Raw genomic sequence first — 22,670 nt, 5'->3', positions numbered from 1 at the left:
AAGACAACAGCTGACGGCCAACTAGCATGTACATTCTGCACTGCATCGCTAAGCTGAACAGCCAATCACAGTGATCTCTCTCAAAAAGCTGCCGACAGGGGTCCGACTAGTGCTGATGGTGGGGACACACCACAGAAACTAGGGTCACAGACGCTCACCGACGGCCCCACATTGGCCGTCAGTCGGCCTGGTGCGTCAGGGCCCTTAGGGATCCGGAAAAGACCTTCATCCAGTGCCTGAACACACACACACACACACACACACACTTTTATGTTCATTGTTCTTTTAAGGTAATTTGTAAGGAATAAGGTTTTACAGATGGACTTCAATAAACCCAAAGATTAATGTTCATTTGCTAATTGATTTTACTCAGGTTATGATATCGATTAAAAAACTGCAACGGTGGGGACGCCTGGGCATTAATTTGACAAAATTAACCAGAGGCTGTGAGGCTGGGAATGAAACCCAGGCACACACACACACACACACACACACACACACACACACACACACACACACACACACACACACATTTAACTTCTCCAATCTCCATCTCTTTGAACCATATTAACAGGGAGCCGGTACTTATATTAGTTCTTTTATCCATTCCATTGTCTATGAAGTCTCCATCAGATAAAAACGGACGAGTCAGAGGGGTAGAGATGGGAGAGATGGGGGACGGGGGGTGGGGGCTGATGGAAGGGGAAGAGGAGGAGGAGGGGTGCTGAACAGGATATTAGTTTGTCACATGCTGGCAGGCGGGAAGCATGAGTCTTCATCACAGAGCATGGGAGATGGAGCAACGGTGGTTGATGAAGAACTGATACTGGCCTTGCTTATCTAGAACCCCCCGCTGTCTCTCTCTCTCTCGCTCTCTCTCTCTCGCTCTCTCTCTCTCTCTCTCTCTCTCTCTCTCTCTCTCTCTCTCTCTCTCTCTCTCTCGCTTTTGTAATACCAGGAGTGGCCTTCCTACCCGCATCGATCTCCTACCTTATTGGAACGAACATCTTTGGGACGTTGGCACACAAGATGGGGAGGTATGGAGGGAAATTATACCTCTGTCTCTTTATCTTCTCTCTCTCTTTTCCTCCCTCTCTTTCTTGCTCTCAATCGCTTTCTCGGCCCTTGATCCATTTCCTTGCCTCTAAATGAGATTTTTTTTTTCTTTTTTGTTGGTTTTATTAAACAATAATGGCGTGAGGCTATGGGTATATGAGCGCTGGTAAACCACTGCGTCATCAACATGCAGTTGTTCACAATTTTGCCAGTGTTTCTCCCTGAATCTTTCTCTAGTTCGGTTTTGAGTTTGTGAAACTTCTGCTCCAAACCCAAAACTTTGAAGTTTTCCTTTCTTGAAATGTGTAGTATTGCCCGAGTGATGAAAACATGATTGTGAGATGTCCTGGTCTTTGCCTCCAGAAATATCAACTATAGTAGTCTCACAATTCAGCTACTTTCCCATTTTTTTGATTTTATTTTAGTCTATTATCTTAAAATGAAGGTAAAATCGCTTTTTTCTGCCATTTAAGAAATACAGGCTTGTGTTAGCCAAAAAAGGCAGGAAATAAAGCAATTTCTCTTTAATCTACGACATGCTACTCGTGACTTTTGGTATCGGATTTCAAAATCTTGGGGGGCACGGTGGCCCAGTGGTTAGCGCTGCCGCCTTACAGCAAGGAGGTCCTGGGTTTGAACCCCGGGGTTGTCCAACCTTGGGCGTCGTCCCCGGTCGTCCTTCGTTTGCAAACCCGTCTGTGTGAAGTTTGCTTGGGGGGAGAACACGCACACTCCTCTGTGTGGAGTTTGCATGCCCCCCCCCCCCGGTGGGATTTCTCCGGGTGCTCCGGTTTCCCCCACCATCAAAAAGACATGCATGTTAGGGTCAGTCCTGCAGTCTGTGCCCCTGACCGAGGCATGGCGGGACCAACTGGAGTTGGTCCCCGGGTGGTGCACGGCGGCTGCCCACTGCTCCTAGCTACACAGCTAGGATGCAGAGAGAGAAATTCCCCCACAGGGATCAATAAAGTATCTCAAAATCAATCAATTATTGTTGTTGCTTTGATATAATGACCTTCCCATGAAACACAAGCCTGTGGGGGGGGGGGGTCTCTCATCATGAGTCTGTGGTGGCTGATTGATATTAAGCAGCTCATCTTCTCTCGCTCTCTCTCTCTCTCTCTCTCTAGATGGCTGTGTGCGCTCATTGGGATGTTATTGGTAGGGATGAGTGTGATATGTGTAAGTATATTTATATTTTATACTATATTTATACTATTTCATGGTTGATTCGTGTGAAACTTGTGGGGTAAAAATTTGACCTGTACTTGACATTTTATTCTCTTACGGATCTTAAGTTATGATGAAGATTTACCTGTGATACTGATATGTGTCACTGTAAATCTACTTTGTACGTTGAGTCTCCTATTCACTGCCTTTTGATGATCTCAAACACACTAAATGTACTCGGCATGACATGTAACTCTTGGATATGATGTGATTATTATGTAACGAATGAACTACTACTACTATTTCATACAGTACTACTAAATGTTTACTATGTAGCAAATGTACTACTGGGGGGGTGTCCGGGTAGCATGGCTGTCTGTTCTGGTGCCTACCAAGACGGTCGGGCATAGACACAATTGGTTGTGTCTGCGGGTGGGAAGCCAGATGTGGGCATGTGTCCTGGTCACTGCACCAGCACCTCCTCTGGTCATCCAGGGCACCTGTTCAGGGGGGAGGGGGAACTGGGGGGAATAGTGTGATCCTCCCAAGCGCTAGTCCCCCTGGTGAAACTCCTCCCTGTCAGGTGAAAAGAAGCGGCTGGCGACTCCACACGTATCGGAGGAGATGTGGTGGTCTGCAGCCCTCCCTGGATCAGCAGAGTGGGTGGAGCAGCGACCAGAAAGGCTCAGAAGAGTGGGGTAATTGGCCGGATACAATTGGGGAGAAAAAGTGGGGGGGGGGGGGGATCCACAAAAAAAGTACCACTACCACTACTAACTATTACTACTACCACTACTACTACTACTCCATATACCACTACCATGATATGTTTACTATGTAGCAAAAGAACTGCTACTATGACTTCATATACAACTACCATAATATGATCACTATGGAGCAATGTCAATCTATTATTTCTTCACATAGCACTACTATGATGTGATTATTATATAGCGAATATAGTTCTACTACTTCTGGCCAACTCTTGTTGGTACCCTTCTGTCGCAAATCACTCCTGACACCCTTCTCCATACACACCACCCTGCCTGCACTCTCTTCTTCACCTCTCTTCTGCACTCCCCGTTACTTTGGAGTGTTTACCTCAAATACTTAAACTCATACGCCTTCGTCACCTCCACTCCTTGCATCCTGACCATTCCCATCCTCCCTCTCATTCACGCATAGGTATTCCATCTTGCTCCTACTGACTTGCATTCCTCTTCTCTCCAGTGCATACCTCCACCTCTCCAGGCTCTCCTCCACCTGCACCCTACGCTCACTACAGATCACAATGTCATCTGTCAACATCATCGTCCACGGAGACTCCTGCCTGATCTCTTCCGTCAAACGGTCCATCACCATTGCAAACAAGAAAGGGCTCAGAGCCGATCCTTGATGCAATCCCACCTCCACCTTGAACCCACCTGTCCTTCCTACCGCACACCTCACCACTGTCACACTGCCCTCGTACATATCCTGCACCACTCCTACATACTTCTCTGCAACTGCCGACTTCCTCATACAATACCACTCCTCCTCTCTCGGCACCCTGTCATATGCTTTCTCTAAATCTACTGACTCAGTGTGATCATTAAAGATCCCATGGCACTTACCGCAAAGAGTAAGGGGTTCCCTGGTGTCCTGGCAGAATTCCCAAACTGGCTCTCTCCATCTGGCAACCTGATCACCCCCCCCCCCCCATGTTTTTGGCCCAGTGATTCCTCCCTCTCCAGCTCAAGCTGATTTGTGGTGAGCGTTCTTGTGCAAAATGGCTGCCATGCATCACCCAGGTGGGTGCTACACATTGGTGGTGATTGAAGTGAATTACCCTCTTCAACATACTAAAGTGCTTTGGGTGTCTAGAAAAGCGCTATATAAATGTGATGATGATGATGATGATTATTATTACTCCTTCCACCTTCTCAACACACTCTCCTCGCTTGTCAGCACATTTACATCTCTATTCTTCATTGTCCTAACCTGCTGCACATCCTTCCCAGCTCGGTCCCTCTGTCTAGGCAATTGTTACAAGTTCTTTTCTCCTTTCTTCGTGTCCAACCTCTCATACAACTCACCATACGCCTTTTCCTTCGCCACCTCTCTCCTCACTTTCCATCGCATCTCCTTGTACTCCTGTCTACTTTCCTCATCTCTCTGACAATCCCACTTCTTTGCCAACCTCTTGCTCGGTTTACTTCCCTGTACTTCCTCATTTCACCACCAAGTCTCCTTATTTTCCTTCATCTGTCCAGATGACACACCAAGTTACCTTCCTAGCTGTCTCCCTCACTATTTCTGCAGTGGTTGCCCAGCCATCCAGCAACTCGTCACTACCACCCAGTGCCTGTCTTAACTCCTCCCTGAACTCCACACAAGTTATCCTTCTTCAACGTCCACCATTTGATCCTTGGCTCTGCCTTCACTCTCTTCCTCTTCTTGGTCTCCGAAGTCATCCTACAGACCACCATCCAATGCTGTCTAGCTACGTTTTCTCCTGTCATCACCTTGCAGTCTCCAATCCCTTTCAGATTGCACCTCCTGCACAAGATATAGTCCACCTGTGTGCACTTTCCTCCACACTTATATGTCACCCTGTGTTCCTCCCTCTTCTTGAAATATGTATTCACCAAAGCCATTTCCATCCTTTTCACAAAATCCACCACCATCCGTCCTTCCACATTTCTCTCCTTGACTCCATACCTACCCATCACCTCCTCATCACCTCTGTTCCCTTCACCAACATGCCCTCTGAAGTCCGCTCCCATCACCACTCTCTCCTTCTTGGGTACACTCTCCACCACTTCATCCATCTCACAGCAGAATGTTTCTCTCTCTTCCATCTCACACCCAACTTGTGGGGCATATGCGCTGATAACATTTCTCATCACACCTTCGATTTCCAGCTTCATACTCATCACTCTGTCTGACACTCTCTTCGCCTCAAGCACACCCTTGACATACTCTTCCTTCAGAATGACCCCTAACCCATTTCTACTGCCATCCACACCATTCTGTCCCTGATGCGTGTTTCATTTACGCAAAAACTGACAGATAGCTAACAAGCAGGATTTAGGGAGAACTCTTAACATGGGACTGAAGTTAATGTGTTTTACTAAGTCCTCGTTCTCTTCTTTTCCTTTTTTCCTTTTTTGTAAAACTGAAATTAATGCAAAGTCACAATGCTTTGGTAACGAACTGTTCTCAAAGTACAGCACAAATGAATTCTCATTGCTTACAAATAGCCTAAATGCACATGCTACGACAAGAAGCTAGATTTAGCTTAGTTTACCATTTTTAATCTTAGCAAATTAAATTAACACAAATAGCATTGTTAATCCAAACGTTTGAATTCCAAATTATGAATATGCACATTTGCACAAAACATGGAAAAGGTAACAAACGTACAAGCAAAGGCTCCCCAAGTCACAAGCATAAAGAAAAACGGAGCGGAAATTTCTGTCTGACGCATGGAGAAATCTTTGCAAACTGCCGTATTTTCCTCGTTGACCTCTAACCTATGAGTCGCATGATCTGAACTGACCACTGAGAAAACACTTTACATTTATCACCGTTTTTTTACAACAAACTACCACAAGTGGTGCTAAAGAATATGAATTTGGTGGCCACAGAACGTGTGCCATGACACTCCCCACCTGGTATTAATTAGATACCACTATGTAGATATATCCCTATAACTGAGATTATCGGGAATGTCCCCAGGAAAAACCTCAAAATCAGTCCTTGGTTGACATATGAACCATTTCTGAAACAGGTCAGAGGAACATCTTGATTGTTCCATGTCTCGCGACCCTGAGCTCGACATTTCTGACTCTTCCATCACTGTGCGCAAATGCCTTGGTCACAAGAGCCATGGGCCACTCATTGCACTTGGCTTGAGCCTCTTTAAGAAGGACCACATCGCCCTCCTTCAGATTTTGTCGTTCTTGCCATTTGCTTCAGCTCTGAAGCATTGCCAGGTATTCACACCTCCATCTGCTCCAGAAGGTGTTGGCAAGACGTTGTACCTGCCTCGATTGTTGTCTGTGGAGGTCAGATTCCTTGAAGTGGCCTGGAGGGGGAAGGAGAGTGCATACCTTTAGAGTCAGGAGCATGGCTGGTGTCAACAAGAAAAGTGAGTCTGGGTCCATTGAGATATGAGTAAGAGGTTTTGAATTGATGATTCCTGTGACTTCCACCATCAGGGTAGACAGCACATCATGTGTCAAGTGAGAGGGGCTGGTCTGCTGCAACATGAAATCTAGTATGTGTCTGGAGACACCTATTATCTGCTCCCATGTTCCTCCCATGTGAGATGCATGACGCGGATTGAAGACCCATGAACAGCCCTCTTCACTGAGGTACTTCTTCACTCTGGGTTCACGGGGATCAGTCAGCAGGATTTCCAGCTCATTACAGGCCCCTATAAAGTTGGTCCCGCAATCTGAGTGAATCTGCTTGGCAGGACCTCGCAGAGCAAAAAATCTTCTCAAGACATTTATAAAGGTGGATGAATCCATGCAGTCAATCAGCTCGATGTGTATGGCACGAGGGCTCATACAGGTGAAGAGAATTGCCCACGTCTTGCATTGTACCTGCCCCCCTCACATACGTCTTGCGACGACTGTCCAAGGGCCAAACACGTCCAGCCCAGTATACATGAATGGTGGTTCAGTGCTCAGGCGATCGATGGGTAAGTCTTCTTCTGCTCAGTTAATTTCCCACAAAGCTTGCTGCATATCACACACTTGTGAAGGATGCTGTGTATACACTTCCTAACACCAACAATCCAATACCCTGCAGTGCGAACAGTGGCTTCAGTGAACACACGACCCTGATGCTTGACTCGATCATGATAGCGTTCCACAAGCAGTTTTGTAGCATGGCTGCAGCCTGGAACAATCACAAGGAATTTCTCTTTGAAGTTCAGCGCAGCATGCTTAACCCGACCTCCTATCCTGAGAAGGCCTCCATCGTCCAGGTAAGGGTTCAGTTTTTTCAGAGCACTGTTCCTTGGAATTTCTTTTCCACTGGCAATGCAGGCAAGCTCTTCAATGTAAGCCTTTCTCTGCACACTGTTGATTATGACTGCTTCCGTTTGCAACAGTTCCTCCACTGTACGAGGTCTTGTGCAGTGGTGCCATGATCTGCAGGTTCTCTCCTGACCATCTGTCACCTTATAAGACTGGACAATGTGTATGAGAGAAGCTGTGGCTCTCACTAGTGACCCCCATGAAGAAAATCGCTCGAAGCGTTGGGATCCTAGATAGGAGCTCTCTGTAGATAGTGTGGTGGTGAGAGAACGAACTTCTACATCTAGTATGTCTGGATCAGTGAGGTCGAACCTTTCCTCTTCCAGAGATGGTTCTTTTTCAGTTTGTGACAGGGAAGAGGGTCCTGTAAACCAGCTAGTAATAGTCAACACAGCTGCTGGCATGGAGCGCGTGGCATGATCTGCAGGGTTATGCCTCATAGAGACATAATGTCATTGTGATGGACTTGAGACCTGCCTGATACACTGCACTCTGTTACTGACATATACGTAGAAACGTCTTGTCTGGTTATAGATGTATCCCAGGATGACTCTGCTATCTGTGTAGAACTCCACGGCATCTGGGGTGAAATCCAGATCACTTGTGACCATCTCTGCTATCTCTGCAGCTAGAAAAGCAGCTCCCAGTTCCAGTCTGGGAATGATGAGCAGCTTGTGGAGCTAGCTTCGTTTTACCAAGGACAAATCCAGTGTGACATACTCCTTCTCTGTCGGTGATAGGAAGATATGCTATGGCCGCAATCGCTTTAGAAGCATCTGAGAAAATGTGAAGGGGGTGGTGGGAGCATATGGTCAGGGAACCTCCAGCTGCTTGAGATCATGCAGTGATTTCCTCCGGGTGTTCCGTTTTCCTTCCTTATCTTCAGAAAGGGGGGAATCCCAGTCAAGAGCCTCACTTGATAATTCCCATAGCAGGAACTTTCCCAGGATGGTTCCCAGGTGGGTCAAAGAGACTATTGACAGTAGCGAGTATCCTTCTGCATGTAAAAGGCTTCTCATGTCAGCTACACGGAAGGTAACTATGTCCTCCTTCAGATCCCAGCAAAGTCCAAGGCTGTGTTGGACAGGAATAGGATCAACATCCAAGTCAAGGTCTTTGAGTCCTTTCGCATGATCTTCAGTGGAGAATGCTTCCATTACTTCCTTGCTGTTAGAGGCAAACTTGTGAAGTCTCAAATTTGAGGTGGCGAGCATGTCCCGTGTAACAGCTGGATAGCTTCAGCAGCTGTGGGCATTGACAGAGGTCCAATCTTCAACATAAAATCCTCTCTCAACAAAATGCTTGGCAACTGAACATACTCCTCTTCACCATGGGCAGCTGTGTGTCGGAGACCATAAATGGCCACAGCAGGAGATGGACTGTTCCTGAACATGTGCACCCTCATGAGGTATTCGATGATCTCTTTGCTGGTGTCATTGTCCTTGAACCAGAGAATATGAAGGAAATCTCTGCTGTCCTCTCTTACAATGAAACTGTGGAACATCTGCTCGATGTCTGCAGTCATAGCCACTAGTTCTTGTCTGAAACGCAGTAGAACTCCAAGTAGACTGTTGTTTAAGTCTGGACCAGAAAGAAGAACATCATTAAGCGAGATGCCTTGCTTTTGTGCGCTGGAGTCGAAGACAACTCTGATTTGTCTTGCTTCTGTGGGTGGTACACCCCGAAGATAGGTAAGCACCAACACTCCTGGCCTTCTTGCAGGGGAGAGGCTACCTCAACATGTTCATGATCAATGTTCTGCATGAAGGTGACGAAGTGAGTCTTCATCTCAGTCTTCTTTTCCAGTGTGCGTAGAAGAGAAGTAAGGCGTGTTAATGCCTGGTCTCTATTATTGGGGAGCCGCTCCGGTGGTGTTCTGAATGGTAGCGGCGCCACCCAACTGTTGCTGTCATCCATGAACATCTCTCTATCCATGATTTCCAAAAAGAGTCTGTCTTCGATAGACAGTCCTACTTTGTCATCGTTCTCTTACCTTTCAAAGATTATGCTTCCTATGGCACAGTAGTCGAAGATAAGGGTGTCGCATGCTAGAGAAACTTCAGGCGGAGGCTTGATGCTGAACTTCTCCTTGATGCAGAATCAGTAGGGATATGGAGCAAGAAAGGAAGGACGTCTATTGTCAAGAACATGGGTGCGGTAAGTACTTAGAGCTGCAGGCTTGTGCACTGATCCTAGGCTCCTACCACGACCCGACCCAACCCAGGTCAAGTCTCTGTGCGAAGAGGGTGTTGTTGGGCCCATTCCATTGCTCCTGCACTTTGTGGACCTGAAGGATGTCACAACCCAGAAGAAGAAGAATCTGGGCTTCCAGATCCAGTGTTGGAATGCAATGAGCAATAGGCCTTCGGTGAGCATGCCAATACACTGTCTTAGGAGTTGGTATTTCAGCCCTGTCATCTGGCATATTGTTGCATTCAATCAGAGTTGGCAGTTTAACCTTTGTTGCTCCATATAAGGACTCCACAATGAATCCTGTGGCCCTTTTCCCTGTGGTCTCTTCCACGCATGCACAGGTGCATAGGGTGTTTGCTGAGTTTGCTCCCTTGACATGCAACAGGTCGAAGAACTCAGTTCTGGCAAGCAATGTGTTACTCTGGTCATCTAGAATACATAGAGCTTGATTGCCTTCTCTGGGTGGCCCTCTGGGTCGACCTTAGCTAGGCAAATCTTAGAACAAGACCTTATACTTCTACCGTCTCCACAGACTTCAGTACACTTAGAAGTGATGCAGGTTGAGGTGCTTCAGCTTCTCCCTTCCCGCATGCTTGGTTGAGGTTAAAGGGGGTGGTCCTGGATGAAGGGCTGCAATGTGAGCATCACTGTCACATTCCTTACATTTGATGGTTGCCTTGCAGTTCCTGGCCAGATGAGTGGTTGTAGTACAGCATCTGAAACATATACCATTTTCTTTTAAGAAAGTCTTACGCTCCTCTAGAGGCTTGCTCCTAAACCCCCTGCAGCGTTTGAGGGGATGGGGCTTCTTATGAAATGGGCATTTCTTGTCAACATCATCCAAATTGCTCCTTGAACTGCTTGTCTGACTCACAGTATGTGGCAAGACCTCTGTCCTGTGGGTGTTGACTGAGCTTTTCCCTTGCCTCTTTGCTGGCTGCTCCAGTTTCAACAAACTTTGGTTTCCTGATGAAAGAACACAGCTCGGATCATTGCGTGTCCATGCCTCTCTGCAGATGAAGTCACAGAAGAACGAGAATGGAGGAAAGGCAACATGATGCACAGCTTTGTAATGGGAACCTGGAGCCATCCACTTCTCTTAAAGACTATAAGGTAACTTGTCTACAATGGGTGCTACACTATAGGCGGTGTCAAGATAGGTAAGTCCAGGTAAGTAACCTTCATATTTAGCAGACTCCACCTCCTGTAAGAGTTCTCCAAGCTCCTTAAGTTTTACAGCGTCTTTATTACTGATCTTTGGAAAGTTATCGATCCTGTCAATAACCTCCGGGGAGCCATAGCAGTCTTCCAGGCGCTCCCAAGCCTTTCTTAGGCCCGTAATAGGATTATGTACATGCACGGCTCGAATCCTCCTCACATGATGCACGGACTGTTCTCCCAACCATTTTGACAGAAGGTCTAGTTGCTCACTAGCTGATAGGTGCAATCCTTCTATGACATTTGTGAAAGATGACTTCCACACCCAATAGTTCTCGGGATGACCATCAAACTTTGTGAGTCCTGAGTTAACAAGCTCACGGCGTGCTAAGTACCTAGTGAAATCACTTATGTTGGTGTCTTTGTTGAGTGGTGGCTGTGGTATAGTCTTAATAGGTGAGGTTGTGAATGTCGGTGCTGGAGACTTGTGATGAATCACTGGCGTTGGCCTCTGAGGCTGCTGTGTTGTATCATTATCAAGCTTTTTGCAAGGAGTTCTAACATTTCAAGCTGTAGAGTGATGCTGCCTCAATGGTGTTTCAGGTCTGAATACATGGATGGTGGGCTCTAGAGGTGGTTGATATGGTTCAACCCCTAAAAGAGTTGTTGAACCTAGCTGGGACTGACACAGGATGTAGTCGCGAGTGTGCTCAGAGGCCTCACTTACATGTGAGTTCTTTTCTCCATGCTCACCTACTACTGCTGCCTCCAGCAATTTTGTCTCATCAATGGCTGCAGCTACCTCACTTTCATGCTTTAGAGCTGCTAGAATCACTTCCATACGAGCCTCTGTCACATTTAATTGAACCTTTTTAATCATAACTTCAGATTTCTTCTTGAGGAATTCAGCCCTGGCTCGGGCGGCCTCCAGCTTGGCATGAGCCTTGGCAGTGGCTATGCTAGCTGATGAGCTTCTTGGTCCATTTGTTGAAATGGAGGCGAAGGATCTTGTCTCCAATGCTTGGATTTGCTCCATTGCATCATGAATTTGATGGCCACAGAACGTGTGCCATGACACACACCATAGTAGAAAAGTTTGAACCCACCTCCCATGGTCCTGACCTTACTCCCTGTCCACCTGATCTCTTGCACAAACAGTATATCTACCTTCCTTCTCACTATCATATCAGCCAGCTCTCTGCCTTTACCAGTCATAGTGCCAACATACAAATTTCAGACTCTCACCTCCACACTCCTACTCTTCCTCCTCTCCCTTTGTCTCTGGACATGCCTTCCCCCTCTCCTTCTCCCTCTCCCAACAGTAGCATAGTTTCCACTAATACCCTGTTGGCCAGCAGTACTAGCGGCAGTTATTGATAACCCGGGCCTCGACCGATCCGGTATGGAAATCTGATTTACGATCCACATATTTGATTTGTCAAAACTGTAGCAGCTACAGAAGTATAAAGTTGATCAGCCACAGCATGAAGATATAGGAAAGAGCAATAGAAGCTAGTTTAAGAGGAGAGGTGATGATTAGCAAGCAGCAGTATGGTTTCATGCCACGAAAGAGCACTACAGATGCGATGTTTGCTTTGAGAATGTTGATTGAGAAGTATAGAGAAGGTCAGGAGGAGTTACATTGTGTCTTTGTAGCTTTAGAGAAAGCATATGACAGGGTGCCGAGAGAGGAGGTGTGGTATTGTATGAGAAAGTCGGGAGTTAGTTGCAGAGAAGTATGAAGGAGTGGTGCAGGATACGTATGAGGGAAGAGTGACAGTGGTGAGGTGTGCGGTTGGAATGACAGATGGGTTCAATGTGGAGGTGGAATTAAACCAAGGATCGGCTCTGAGCCCTTTCTTGTTTGTAATGGTGATGGACAGGTTGAGGGACGAGATCAGGCAGGCGTCTCCATGGACTTTGATGTTTGTGGATGACATTGTGATCTGTAGCGAGAGTAGGGTGCATGTTGAGGAGAGCCTGGAGAGGTGGAGGTATGCACTGGAGAGAAGAGGAATGAAAGTCAATAGGAGCAAGATGGAATACCTATGCATGAATGAGAGGGAGGACAGTGGAATGGTGAGGATGCAAGGAGTAGAGGTGATGAAGGCATATGAGTTTAAATACTTGGGGTCAACTGTCCAAAGTAACGGGGAGTGCAGAAGAGAGGTGAAGAAGAGTGCAGGCAGGGTGGAGTGGGTGGAGGAGAGTGTCAGGAGTGATTTGCGACAGAAGGGTACCAGCAAGAGTTAAAGGGAAGGTTTACAAGATGGTAGTGAGACCAGCTATGTTGTATGGTTTGGAGACAGTGGCACTGATGAAAAGACAGGAGGAGGAGCTGGAGGTGGCAGAGTTGAAGATGATAAGATTTTCACTGGGAGTGATGAAGAAGGACAGGATTAGGAACGAGTATATTAGAGGGACAGCTCAGGTTGGACGGTTTGGAGACGAAGCAAGAGAGGCAAGATGGAGATGGTTTGGACATGTGTGGAGGAGAGATGCTGGGTATACTGGGAGAAGGATGCTGAATATGGAGCTGCCAGGGAAGAGGGGCAGAGGAAGGCCAAAGAGGAGGTTTATGGATGTGGTGAGGGAGGACATGCAGGTGGCTGGTGTGACAGAGGGAGATGCAGAGGACAGGAAGAGATGGAAACTGATGATCCGCTGTGGCGCCCCCTAACGGGAGCAGCCGAAAGTAGTAGTAGTAGTAGTAGTAGAGTAGCAGTAGTAGATATTCCGGTGAGTTAACAGTTGTAGCTGTTAGCGTAGCATGTTAACCACGTTAGCAATGAATGCACACAGATAAACAATAGATTTAGACTTTGTACTTCTAAAAAAAAAACAGTGGGGATAATGTCGAAGAGGATAAAATTAGTTCATGAATATGTGGTAATTGTCTCATCTAAAGTGAGGACTATCTAGGCCTTACAAAGCCTTTACATGTGAGACTGAAAGGCCAGCACCACCTTGACACTCACAAAAGTCCAAAGGACCATAAGATCCTTTAGAAAGTGTAAGCACATGATTGACAAACTATTTACATGTACATCTGTGCATGAATCAATCATGAATTGCAGTATTAATAAGCATTTATAAAACATCTATTAACACATTAACTAACCTTTGGTGCATGTCTTGCTTTACAAATGCTTTACAAATGATGAATTCAGCAGTTGCTAATACTTAACTAATGCTTCATTTGTGTGGTTGTTGTAAAGTGTTACCCTTTTTATTTTTTATAACGCTCCAAATCAGTCTTGTTCTCTCGATGGGAACCAGAGCTCGTAAGGGCTGACACAGTAAAACCAACATTAACCTGTTTCACGTTCACTCTTTCACTTTTCTTTTAGTTTTTACAGGTATTTTTGACCACACAATTACTGTTGAAAAAGTTAAAAAAAAAATTTTTTTGGGGGGATTTATGAATCATTTGTCTCTTGTCCTGTGCTGTGTGTGTTAGGTTCCATTTGCACGAGATATCTATGGACTAATTATTCCAAACTTCGGAGTAGGCTTTGCCATCGGTAAGTCTACTGTATATCATATTGTACAGGACATTGTAATGCATCATCACCACATGGTACACATAACACCACCTAAAATCCTAGATGATGCTGGTGGAATTTTCCAACATTTTTAAAAAAGATGCCGTCAATTTCTGTTTGTGGTGGAACAGGCATGGTGGACTCCTCCATGATGCCTATCATGGGTTACCTGGTGGACCTGCGGCACGTGTCTGTCTATGGAAGTGTCTACGCTATTGCAGATGTGGCTTTCTGCATGGGCTTTGCTTTGGGTAAGTGATGTTCAGACCTCCAAAAAACACATTTACCAGATTGTCAATGAAACTTAAATAACTCATACTGTCACTACAAAAAGTGATTGAAGTGTTGATGGTTAATATTTAAAGTTATGAATATTCATTTTTTAATTCACAAAAAAATAAGAATAGACGAGGCATATTTTTCATAGGGCCAGTTTTATTGGAACATGCTAGCATTAACATTTTTCCACTGACTTACAGAGCTCAAGTGCTGTGAATCATAGATCACAAGATAAACGTGAGACAAAGGTCCCAGCTTTTTGGATCGTACTAATGTGGTGGTCATGATTTGGGATGTATATTGAAAAAGAGATAAGGTCATAAAGTTGTGAAAATATAAAGCAAAATATGTAGGTGAAATCTCTACTAACGCCAATGATTTGTCCTCTTCTTGGATGGACACAACAAATACTAGTTGATCACATGAAAGGATAAATTACCATGGGAAAATTACAGCTGTTGTTTACACAGGCAGAACAGAGTACATTTATAAGATGTCATCTGGGATCATGTCTTCTGCTCGGGAGAAACCGTAAAACATACATTAATACACAGTGGGAAAAGACGACCCTTTCAGGACGTATCAACCTATCGGTTGAACCACGGCTGCAGTAGCAGTTATACCAAATGGAAACATTATCAACATTATCATATATGTTGAAGGGATAACACTCCATTATCAGCCATAGTACTGTCTCTGAAACACTGCTGAAGCTGTGTCCACTGATGATGTCACTGGCGGGCAATCTGCGAATGTGAACTATACCTTCAAATTAAAATGGATTAAGAATATGTGAAAGCTCCAGAATCCTTATGGTACTTCATACTGCAGAATATTTGTGGAAAAATGGGAGGCCCGCAATTTATATTACAATGTAATTATAATGAAACCAAGTTGCCACAAAAGTTGTCTAAATTTCTTCAACAGGCTGTTACGGCAGCAAAATTATGTTTTAACCACAACTTCTGTCCTCACACAAGTATTATCTGGAACAGTGAATACATAATCAGAAAGAATACATCGCTGTATCTGCAACATTGGGTTGATGGGAATACCATTTTTCTTGCAGACTTACAAAATGACGACGCTCAACTTCTCAGCTATGAGGAATTTCTCAGATCTAAATCCTTCTCTGTCACTTATAAAGAATGTCAAGCGGCCGCTCTGGTGGCCGAGCGGACTAAACCGCCGTTCTTGCAGTCCGCTCGTCACGTGGATGGGAGGTTCGAATCCCAGACTCGCCGTAACCGGTCACGGCCAGAGCGTCCACGGGGTGAGGCATTCATTAGGCCACCCTTACCCGAGGGATAGTGGGTGTAGATCGGTGTAGTGTTCGGGGAGCCGTCGGTCTCCAGCGACCCCTCTGGCCCACCCGGGCGCCTGCAGCCAAGCAACCGAAAGCATTCTCCCTACGCCTCCTTCGCAGCCTGAAGGTGATGCAATCCATGCGAGGAGGCTTCAGCGTGTAAAATAGTGAGAGCAGCCGACACGAGTCCGAAGGAAGCTGGTGTTACGCCTATCTCCTTCCTGTGGAAACGTGAGCCAAGGGAGTTATTCCACAAGAGTTCCGGCCATATGCCATTGGGTTAATCGGGTGGGATAAGGGGAAAACTAGAAATAAATGTATAAAAAAAAATAATGTCAAGCGGTCATAAATGCTGTTCCTAGTGGAACCCATCAGCTGATGAAATGCCATGCTGCGAGGCAAGAGCCGCGGGAATTGCAACCTACTTTCTTTGTTGGTGGAGTAGAGCTGAAAAGCCACAAATGTACTAATACACATATGAGGAACCATTTCTACAGCAAAAGGAAAAGTACTCCACGAGGGAAATTTGTGTGGAACTCCCATTTTCTTAATATTCGTTGAGAAACGGTATGGCTTATCCCATATAAATTTGTTATCCCCAACAAATTGAAAGAAGTGCATTAAAAAACTGCATACAATATTTATCCCACCAACAAAACAATCTCGAGATTTGTGCATATCGATATCAATTGTGAATTCTGTAAAAAGGAAGAAGAAACTATTAAACATCTATTTTATGAATGTCAGTACACTGCAGGATTCTGAAAAAAACATTTTGAGGATTATTTTGTTGCTCAAACCAATCATTCAATTAAGGTGGAAGCCAAGGATATAGTACTGTATTATGAAAACAAAAACCAGAAAGTTCAGCAGACTGTCAGCTTATTAATTCTACTGGGGAAATACCATATCCATAAAGCAAAGTCAATAAAGAGACAGTGGGGGGGAAAAGAAAACGTACTTCCTGGTTTGCAGAAAGGCTGCATTGTTTAATAAAATATGAATAACAACGCTACATACAGCTGTATGATGTAGCGTATGTAGAGTATAATGCGTCATATCAGCTAGCTAGCTAACCCTGCTGACTCAAGATCAGTTTTCAATCATTTTGCGGCTGCAAAAAATCCACAAAGGCCATTGCACAGAGTTACACATTACAGAATCCAAATCCGATGCATTGGTGTTGAATTTTACAATCAAAGACACTGTCTGTTTAGTTTTGAATTGGTACTCGCTCGATTTCCATTAAAAATACATTAAAAAGTTGCAAATTCCTCGTGAAAGTGCAACGTAGGCTCGAGTACGCAAACGCAAAGGACCTTCATAGCAGAGCTGTTTGCTGCCCACTTAATGCCTGTATGGAAGTAGGCGCACAACCTGCAGTAACTACATGGCTTCATCCAAGGTGATCTTTTTAAAACGAATACAAGTAGTGCAGTAAGTGGACAACAAACAGCTCCAGCACAGAGGACCTTCACCCTTGGGCACTTGATTCTTCATTCGACTAGCGTAAAGAATGAGTGACTTTTTACGTATTTTTACATGCTAATCGGGCAAGTACGTGCTTCAAAACAATATAGACTTTTTTGTCATAGTAAACTTCAGCACTTGCATCAGATTTGGATTCTGTAATGAGTAACTCTGTGTAACAGTTTTCGGGGAACTCTTGCGGTCATGAAGTGACATGGAATCCATAGACGAGCCATGTAACTGTCAGTATGCTGAAAATTGATCTCAATCTTGAGTCAGCAGGGCTGCCTATTGGCAAAACGGGAAGTAAGTTTACATATTCATGCATTGCCTACAAGTTTTGTCACCGGCGGACACAATTTCAGCTGCATTTCAGAGACACAAAATTACAGCTCAGTATTATGGCGACTAATTCCTACTACGTATATAGAGATAATGTTGAAAATAATGATCCTTTCTCTCACTTTATATTAGTATATTACAAATAAAATAAAATGTATGTCATAGGTTATGTTAAATTATTATATCAAATAAAGTTATACTAAATATGTGGTACTAAGTATACTCAGTGGTTGGCTGTCTGCTGGCCCTGTCAAAACCAAAATAAAAATTTGTTTTTCATAGTTAAATTGAAGTGTGCCCAAAATGTGTCTGAATTCAATTAGTTGTTTTCTCATGGGGCTGAGCAGGGGTTTCCCATGTCATCTAATGCCCCTTTTCCACTGCATGGTACTAAAAGCACCACATGCATAGCGATTCTTGAACCTATTGAAAAAAATCAATGATGCTATTGATAAAGGAGACTGCGGCATTGGTATTGTTCTGGATTTTTTAAAGGCATTTGCCACTATTGATTGTGAGATTCTTTTAAATAAATTGTATCATTATGGGGTCAGAGGAATAGCGCTTGACTGGTTTAGAAGCTACATCTATGGGAGAAAGCAATATGGACTTATAAATGGCCACAAATCTTTATGTTGTGGTGATACACAGATGAGGGTAGATTCACCCGGGACACTGCTGCGTGTCCCGGGTGAGTTTCTCCCGGACACCGTGGCCCCCTGGTCTGCAGCTTCTCATCGGGCTGTGGCCCGGGATGGTGCCAACGCTTTCGCTCCAATCCCTACATCTCACCACTGCTTCCCTCAGTCCTATGTTCCCAAGAATCTGCTGTCGGCCAGGTACGTCTTCATCCGCCACAACAGCCACCGTACCCCCCTGCAGCCCCCCTACGATGGGTTCTTCCACGTCCTGGAAGCGGGGCCTTAAGAACTTTGTGGTGGACATGGGGGACAAGCCGGAGCCAGTCTCAGTGGACCGTCTCAAGCCTGCCCATTTGGACCTGGGTGGGCCAGTCGAACTGGCCCTGCCCTCGCAGCGTGGACGCCCCTCTTCTTGGGCCCTCGGCCCCTGCCTGGGCTCTGGCTTTGTCCCCTGCCCCCGCCCCTATACCCATTCAGCACAGCCGTTTTGGCCGCCTGGTCCGCCCCCTGAGACGTTGACTGTTTGACTGGGGACTGTTCGCCTGTTGGCTTTTTGTGTTTCACTGAGTACTGTTGTGTTACATTACTGTTTTGCATTTTTTCGTGGTGGTGAATTCTGGGGGGGCCTGTGTGGTGATACACAATTTGACGATAGAATCACCAGGGGCTGCTGCTCCTTTAAGGCAGATGTTCAGAGTGCTGACGTAGGCACTGCTTAGAGTTTTCCAGGAAATGGAGGCGTGTTTTCAGCAGCCTAGCGGTTAGCTGGTTGCCAGGAGAGATTGTGCTGTATCGGTGTTGTTTTGTGTGGCGAATAAACGGAATTGACTCGACTCGATCTCTCCATCTCCTCAGTCCTGCACTCCCACAATGTAAATCCATCAAGTATGGGGTCCCCCAGGGTTTAATTTTAGGGCCACTCCTCTTTATCCTGTATATTAATGACTTTGTAAATTCCTCTTACATTTTACATAAAATATTGTTTGCTGATTATATAAATTTGTTCCTGTCACATAAGAGTCCAAATGATCTTCAAAAAATTCTAAACGAGGATCTGGTGAAGGTGGACACGTGATTCAGATGTAATAAATTATCCCTAAATGTCAGCAAGACAAACTACATTGTGTTTCGTTCCAACAAAAATCAAAATAATGCTGAGCATGTTTGTCTCAAAATTAATGGTCCAGATATTGAAAGAGTCAAGTCCACAAAATTCCTAGGGGTCCATATTGATGAATCTTTAAATTTTAAGCGTCATAGTGATGCTTTAACAAAAAGATTATCTAAACATGTTGGTCTGTTTTTTAAGATAAGACATTTTCTCTCAGGCGCAGCACTTCTTACTTAGTACAAGTCTTTATTTGAGCCCCATATCAATTACCTCAATGTTATTTGGTGCAACACTTTTCCCAGTCATCTAAAAAACTACAGGTTCTGCAAAAGAAAGTTATCCACACCATATTGTGGTCTGGGGTCTGTGCTCCCATGGACCCTCTTTTCTGCAACTATGGTCTTTTAAGGCTTGCTGAATGTAATGTTTTACATAATGCCTGTTTGATGTACCATGTTATCTATGGGATCAATGACAGACTGTGTGACCTCATTCAAATTTGCCTCCCTCCGCATGCATTTAGCACCAGAAATACGAACCTTATAGCGGGCAAGTGGCGCAGGCTTAGATGCACGAGCCTTGGTGTGGCATGTAAAGGCCCACAGGTGTGGAACGAGTTAAGTGACCATTTGAAAATGTCATCATCCATACATGTTTTTAAAAAGAAATTAAAACATAAATGAATTCAGAAATATACTGCTGACTGATGTAGCAAAAACTTGCTAATTATAGGGCTAGGACTTTAGATTTGTTTTTATTTTATTTTTCTTTGTAGGTTTTATTTATTTTATTTTTCTTTCCTTTTATAGCTGTTACTCTTCATGTAAACTACTTTGCTTAAAGTATGGGCCCTTATCCATAAGCTCTGCTGAGCTTCCTTGGGGTGTCCCTTTTCACACCATTTTGTGTGTTAGATATGTATAAAAAAAATTTTCATTTTTGTGTGAAATAAAGTTGAAATTGAAGCTCAACTAGACTCTACTCTGTTCGACTCTACTCGCTTTACTTTTTGGGATTTTGTTTTCCACTGCAGATAGTATCCCCTGATCGCGAAGCCCCGCTGGTCATTTGTGGGGGTGTTGACTAGTTTTTTTTCAAGATTGTATTTATGTTTAAATAAATATACATATATTTATATTCAGTTATAGTGGTACTTTCATGTCACCTTTTAGTATCGGCTCCGCTCACTTGGAACCTCGACAGAGGTGGTACCAAAAAAAGTACCTGGTACCAGGTACTATCCCTAACTTTTGCCCAATAGAAAACCAAAAAAGAGCAAGTAGAGTTGAGTTGAGTCGAGCTGGTACCATGCAGTGGAAAGGGGGCTTAAATGAATCACAGCTCCTTGGACCAGCACTACTTTGTATTGCTAGCCTTTCCTTGAAGCCCGAAGCTGCAAACTGATTACAAGTTTTAGTGACCGTATCATCAGCAAATCGAATTTAGATGTGTAGTGACAGAATGCCCCAGGGCCCTGTTCGATGCTAGCCCCGGTGTTGTAATCAACTTTGAGCTTGAGCCTTTGGCGGGTTGTAAGCAAACTAAACGCAAAAGCCCCACAATGGCCAATGCACAATAGCATTCACAGCTACGACGACCAACGATCTTGTTGCCAATCTCCTACATGTTTTTTGTGAATCTGGTAGAATTGTGTGCATCTTTTTTAACATGTTCTCCCAAACGAACTAAATTACTGGATGAATTTTGCAAGAGAGAATTTTGCCATATGAGAAATTTGTGTTTGTGTGTGTGTGTGTGTGTTGGGGGGAGCAGTTCATTACTTAAGGCCCCGGCTGAAACCCAATGATGCGTGACTGAGTATACCATCATAACTTCTAATTTATGTTTTTAATTCTCTCTGTGTTTTGTACTCTAGGTCCATCTATCGGTGGTTCGATAGCTGAAAGTATTGGTTTCCACTGGCTGATGGCCATTATTGGAATAGTGGATATTCTCTTTGCCCCTCTCTGCTTCTTCCTCAGGAATCCACCAGGACAAGAGGAGAAAATAGTGAGATTTGAGAACATATAAATCGTGAAATACAACATTTCTTTTATCACAAGCAGACGCATAGCTACATGTGCGTATATTGCGTGGTTGCTTTTGGCAAACGCCCAAAGAGACACAATTTGGACGAAGTAGCGGTTCCCCGTGGCATCCTTCCCATCTGCAGGCTTCATTGGACTGCATGCAGAACTCCACCCTGCTCCCTCTAATATCCTATTTGCCTGCCTGCATATCCATTTACTTGTCTCCACCTTGTGTCTGCCAGCATCCATCACTCTCTGTCCATTAGTTTGTCTGTACCCATCAAACATTCGCCTCGTCTCCTGTTTGCCACCATATTTGTTGACATCAGCCAGTTTTCCACCGCTGACAAGTTCACAGCCACCATTTACACACAGTCTGCCCCCGAGTTGAGGAATTCTTCAATATGTTTTATTGTGTGATCTAATTTTTTTTTTTGCAAATGCTTGCATGTGTTATTTGGTTATGAATCCACTGAAAAGAGCATAGACCAGAGACATAAGATGCTAGGCACATGAGATGCTAGTCTTGGAGTTTCCCTCAGCTTGGCTGCAGTAACTGCTCTACTTTGAAGGCAAATCTTTAATCTTTCACGTGGTGAACAACTCCACATAGTAGATAAAGTCTATTTGGTTGATTTGGTCTTGTCTTGTTGGTCTTCCAGATGTAACAATCCCCATCATCTCTCTTGTTCTCTTTAGGCCATATTGATGGACACCAACTGTTCGATGAAGACCAGGTCCTACTCCACACAGGGAACGTACTACCAGGGCGATGACACGGAGCAAGATTACGATGACTATGAATAACCAGAAGCTGGCCGTGCAGGTTAAACCTCCAGAGGATCTATTTTGTTGTAGTAAAAACAAAAAAAAAATAGAATAAGAAAAACGAAAAGAAAAAAAAAATGAAGGTGTTTCTGCTTCAGTTGCATTCAGTTGTGTCCATTTGGTGTTCGTTCTGGAGTAAACCAAAGTCGTTCTTCCCTGTGTTCTGTGGTTGCTTGAGGAATGTTTTTTGTTCTTTTGTTGTCATTGTTTTTCAAACCAACAGCCTTATAAAACGGGGAAGAGACCCATGAGTCAGAAGCTGGGGTTCTTCAGCCAGTGGAAGGAGGCTCACTGACTTGCTCAGCTGAGGCCAGTGTTACTCGTCAGTGTTTGTACATTGTCAGTTGGTTTTTTTAATTAATGTACTGATATTCAAGAAATCTCCAGCTTTTCTCCTTTAAGTCATTATCTTATCCATTTGACACGTGATGATGTGGTGGTGGTGTTAGACAGACAGTCAGTAGTCCAGTAGAACAGTGTTGTCATATAGTGGATGTAGGAGACAGAGAGA

At 44.6% G+C, this 22,670-nt stretch overlaps 1 protein-coding gene across 1 annotated transcript in view; it reads left to right on the top strand.

Annotated features, from left to right (window-relative positions):
* slc18a2 (solute carrier family 18 member 2) overlaps positions 1 to 22,285 on the top strand; it is a 130,779-nt gene extending 108,494 nt beyond the window's left edge. The window contains exons 10-15 of the mRNA XM_056292198.1: positions 959 to 1,037; positions 2,187 to 2,238; positions 14,068 to 14,131; positions 14,284 to 14,403; positions 21,178 to 21,311; positions 22,031 to 22,285. Coding sequence (XP_056148173.1) covers positions 959 to 1,037; positions 2,187 to 2,238; positions 14,068 to 14,131; positions 14,284 to 14,403; positions 21,178 to 21,311; positions 22,031 to 22,138 — 557 coding nt within the window. The 3' untranslated portion in view covers positions 22,139 to 22,285. The remainder of the gene's footprint in view (positions 1 to 958; positions 1,038 to 2,186; positions 2,239 to 14,067; positions 14,132 to 14,283; positions 14,404 to 21,177; positions 21,312 to 22,030) is intronic.
* Positions 22,286 to 22,670: the final 385 nt, after the last annotated feature.

The sequence above is a fragment of the Lampris incognitus genome, chromosome 13 (genome assembly GCF_029633865.1).
Source record: "Lampris incognitus isolate fLamInc1 chromosome 13, fLamInc1.hap2, whole genome shotgun sequence".
Lineage (NCBI taxonomy): Eukaryota > Metazoa > Chordata > Actinopteri > Lampriformes > Lampridae > Lampris > Lampris incognitus.
The sequence above is the reverse complement of the archived record's forward strand: the minus strand, read 5'-3'. Positions and strand labels throughout refer to the sequence as shown.